This window comes from Budorcas taxicolor, chromosome X (assembly GCF_023091745.1).
Source record: "Budorcas taxicolor isolate Tak-1 chromosome X, Takin1.1, whole genome shotgun sequence".
Classification (NCBI taxonomy): Eukaryota; Metazoa; Chordata; class Mammalia; order Artiodactyla; family Bovidae; genus Budorcas; species Budorcas taxicolor.
In genome coordinates this window covers 53,986,281-53,990,554 of record NC_068935.1, presented here as the reverse complement: position 1 = coordinate 53,990,554, position 4,274 = coordinate 53,986,281, and the positions used below count along the sequence as shown (strand labels likewise).

At 37.3% G+C, this 4,274-nt stretch overlaps 1 protein-coding gene across 1 annotated transcript; it reads right to left on the bottom strand.

Moving 5' to 3' along the window:
- Positions 1-1,761: 1,761 nt before the first annotated feature.
- On the bottom strand, positions 1,762-3,639 carry LOC128069425 (RNA polymerase II elongation factor ELL2-like). Its single transcript, XM_052662631.1, has one exon. The coding sequence runs from the start codon at positions 3,637-3,639 to the stop codon at positions 1,762-1,764; it is 1,878 nt and encodes a 625-aa protein (XP_052518591.1).
- Positions 3,640-4,274: the final 635 nt, after the last annotated feature.

The window sequence follows — 4,274 nt, the reverse complement described above, 5'->3', positions numbered from 1 at the left end:
AAGATATCATGCAACCTCTCCAAAGTTGCATAGAAAGTGGCAGGGTCGTGATTCAATTTGAGCTATGAATTCAAAACCTAGTCCCCTGCCACAATGCATTAGCAGGCAAAGTCTTTGTTGTTAATTGTCCTGATTACTTGCTCATTTAGAAGCTCTCTCAGTAGCATGGCTGTTGGATTACCTCATGTAAGAGTTTAAATTAGAATGGAGTTTGAACCTCAGGGAAACAAAAAAACTGTGTAAAAGCAGAGATGTTACTTTGCCAACAAATGTCCGTCTAGTCAAAGCTATGGTTTTTCTAGTAGTCATGTATGGTTGTGAGATTTGGACCATAAAGAAAGCTGGGAACTGAAGAATTGATGCTTTTGAATTGTGGTGTTGGAGAAGACTCTTGAGAGTCCCTTGGACTTCAAGGAGTTCAAACTAGTCAATTCTAAAGGAAACCAGTCCTGAATATTCATTGGAAGGACTGATGCTGAAGCTGAAACTCCAGTATTTTGGCCATCTGATGCTTAGAACTGCCTCATTGGAAAAAGAGTCTGATGTTGGGAAAATTGAAGGCAGGAGGAAAAGATGACGACCTAGGATAAGATGATTGGGTGACATCACCGACTCAGTGGACATGAGTTTGAGCAAGATCCAGGAGTTGGTGATGGACATGAAAGCCTGGCATGCTGCAGTCCATGGATCACAAAGAGTCAGACACAACTGAGCAACTGAACTGAACTGAACTGATTTTAAAAGAAAATCAAAGGTAAACATAAATTTGGGGGAGTGTTTATCACTTTCAGGGAAGGCGGGACAAGGACACAGGAAAGATAAGAGAACAAAGGTACCTGCAAAGGACTTGGGAATCTTCTGCTTCCTAAATTGGTTTTCAAGTTGTTAACTGTTCATTTTATTATTAGCCTTTCTATCGTACAAAACTGTCATTCTTTGCTATATAATAACTTTCTGTTAGATGATGGAAACAAACATTTACTAAAGACAATATTCATATTGTGGAAAACATTTAAAAACTTAAATTTGCAAACATAATATTCCCTGTTTCAACTGGCAGTACTTTGAAGAGATAACATAGAATTGTTAGTTAAAAGCTTTGCATGTTTGACCACATAAATTGTGCTCTCTAAGATAAAATCAAGTTTCATGCTTGATCAAGAAATAAACTTAATGAAATGAAAATGTGTACTGCTTGAAGAATCATAGTATTTTCTATAATTTTCTGAACATCTGTGTTTTAAGGCTGAACTTGCATAAGTGTTAAGAAAGCAAAAGAGGCTGTATTTATTCAAAAGTACTTTCCATCGCTCATTATAAGCTTTTATTTTTTAAATGTATACAAGGTTGTTTCAAAGTCACTGGATCCTCAGAATGTTTTGAAAAGAACTAAAGGAATGAAAACAAATTTTGAGGTAGAAGGGAACAGATGAAACAGCTTCAGAAGTACATAAAAGGTAAAATAAAATAAAAAGTAAATGATAAGAATAAATAAAAAGAGACTTAAAAACAAAAAGAAACATAAATCAACATAAAATAAACTAATCAAATAAAAATAAAGAAACATAAAGCTAATAAATATAAAATTAAAAAAATCATAAAAAGTAAAAGGAAAATTACAATAGTACTACTGATTGTTTCAACAGTGAAGCTTCATCCTTTTAGAATCTTAGAGTAAGTAATTTGAAATTTTAAATAAATAAGCTTACATTCATTTACCCTGGTCCTAGAACTATTCTCAGGCTATGACTGTGACTGTATTCACTGCTGGTCATAATTATTTATCAGCTCTTTAATGTGAGCCAGTTTGCTGTAGAGATATTGGCATCTGAGTTTTTCTTCAAAATAATTTTGATTCATCTGTTTCATCTTCTGATATTCTAGTGAGATTTTTTTATTAATATCTTCATATTCTCTTGAATCTGGAGGAAACTTCTCCTTTTGTGAAGTTAGAAAAACAAATATTTTAGAAAAAGGCATCAACTTTTCATGCAAGGCCTTATATTCCTCATAATCTACTCTAAATTCCTGCTCATAACGCTCACGTTGCTCAGAGGAAATTATAGTGACATAGCTAGTCAGATAATCTGGAAGCTCAGATGTTGAACAGCTCTTCCCAGTGGGAGTGCAAACCTTTGCAACTTCTTCACTTGAATTTGGTTTTGCACCTTCATCTTGTCTTTCACTTTCTGTCTGCTGTTTCTCCAAAATCTTAATACTGTACTCTTTGCTTTTTGTTTTATATTCTGTAAATTTGTATTTGAATTTCTCACCAGTCAGTGAATGCTGTTTCTCCATATGCTTCGGATACTTCATTGTAACCGAAATAGAGGTTACTGTTTGCAGAGAGTGTTTACCCTGCTGGCACTCAAAAATTCTACTGCTTTGACTAAACCTGTCAACATGTGGGTCTTGAGTCTCACATCCTTCTGTAATGCTAGAATAACTACACTTAGAATAGACAGGCTGAAGATAATTTGAAGTCGGAAGGTGGATGTTGGGCAATGATGGAGAGCTAAGACTGGTGGTAGATTCAGAGTATGGTGGGTGACCCATGGCAGATATTTCACTGGTGTTATTCAAACAATCACTTGATGCTGGCTGTTGTTTAGTTGTCAGGTGAGATATTCTAACTTTTTTGTTCTTTGCATAATCAATGTCAGCTGAATTGTAAAGCTGTTCCTGAGAAGGACAAAATATTTCATCTGTACTAGAATCTATAGAAAATTGTGGATGGTCGGTTCCAGTAACTTTGAAAAGTGGATGTACTTTTCTGGCAAGCACTAACTCCAATGCCTGCCTGTCCAGCTCATTGTACCCAGGCCAGTCTCTTTGGAGCTCTTTAAAAACACAATTCTTTAAAGAATATGAACGATTCTGAGTATTCAGATGAGCTACTTCCTGCAAAAGTTTTCCAAGGGAATCCTTGTCCTCTGCAGTCATGCCGTCTCTCTGCAGTCGAACAAGAAGTTCATGTTTCTTGTAGTCCTTCAGTGCTAATAAGTGAATCACCCTCTCCCGATAGGGTCGCGTGTGCACACTATTGGGCACACGTGATTTACGGACTGTGTAAGCCAGGTTAACAGGAGCTGTTCTTTTTCTCTCAGGCACTGGGTCTGGAATGACTTGAGGTGCTTTCCGAATCGGCATTCTTTTTGCTATACTTGGTCTTATGTATTTCCATTTGTTGTAGGATTCCTTGTCTGCCTGGCTCTTTCTCACTTGCATCAACAGCTTAGAGTAGACTGCTGTACACTCCATCTCGTTTTCTTGCATTAGATGCAAGCAACTGGGCTGTAAAGGATAATAGCTGGAGACATCTTTTTGCATATGGTCTTGATTGTTGTCTTTATTCACATTTGACAACTGAAAGTGAAACCTGTATCCATCAGTAGGTGAATTGTCTGGGGGAATTTTCATAAGCTCTGGGAGTCCTTGGAACTGAAGATAAGACTGAGGCATTACTGTGTTTCCATGGTTGCCACAGGAATCAATTGCCTGAATGGCTGGCCTGGGAAGCTGCCTGTGTAGCACAAAGCCATGGGCTTGCCTTGGCTCTATACAGGCTGCCTCATCCACTGCCACTTCTCCTTCCTGAAGTACCACTTCCCCCACTTCTCTGCCTCCGGAAGCTTTCATATAGTCATATCTGTAAAGATCAAAGTTTACACAGTAAAATACTAATGTTGTAAAGTAAAAAAAAAAAAAAAATGCATTTCTTTGGCTGAAAATGTTTCTCTTAGGCTGTTGTTTATAAAACTAAGAGACTTTTTGCCCATGTAACAAAAGCAAGAAGTGCCTAGTTGACATAGAACTTGGAGAGGTAAATGTGGTGGAAAGATCTAATCACTTTTCTATGTTCTTCCTTTCACATTTTTCATTCCTCTTCAGGAGGAACTGTCAACCTTAAGTGGAAAATGCTGAATTATTCTCTGAGCTCAGTACATAATCTCTTCCCAGTAAACCCAACATCAAGTAGAAGTACTTAATGGGAGGATTAACAGAGGTCTCAAGCTTATGGAAACTAGAGAGGGCTTCCAAATAGTATAATTAACATTAATTTCTCCTTGTATTTACTCTGACATGCACGTGGACTGTTGAATTCTCCTTGGGATTGGAGCCTGTCCTATCAACAGACGATCTCACTTGATAGCTAAACACGCTATTTTGTTTAAATAGTGGGTAAAAGCCAACAGTTTAGAGGTGCTCATTTTTCTTTCTCCACTAACCATTACCAGTGAGTAGTAGGACTTTCCAGCTCCTTAGCTTGCCCC

Coding starts and splice junctions, on each gene's coding strand:
- LOC128069425 (XM_052662631.1), bottom strand. CDS start 3,639: ATGAAAGCTTCCGGAGGCAGAGAAGTGGGGGAAGTGGTACTTCAGGAA.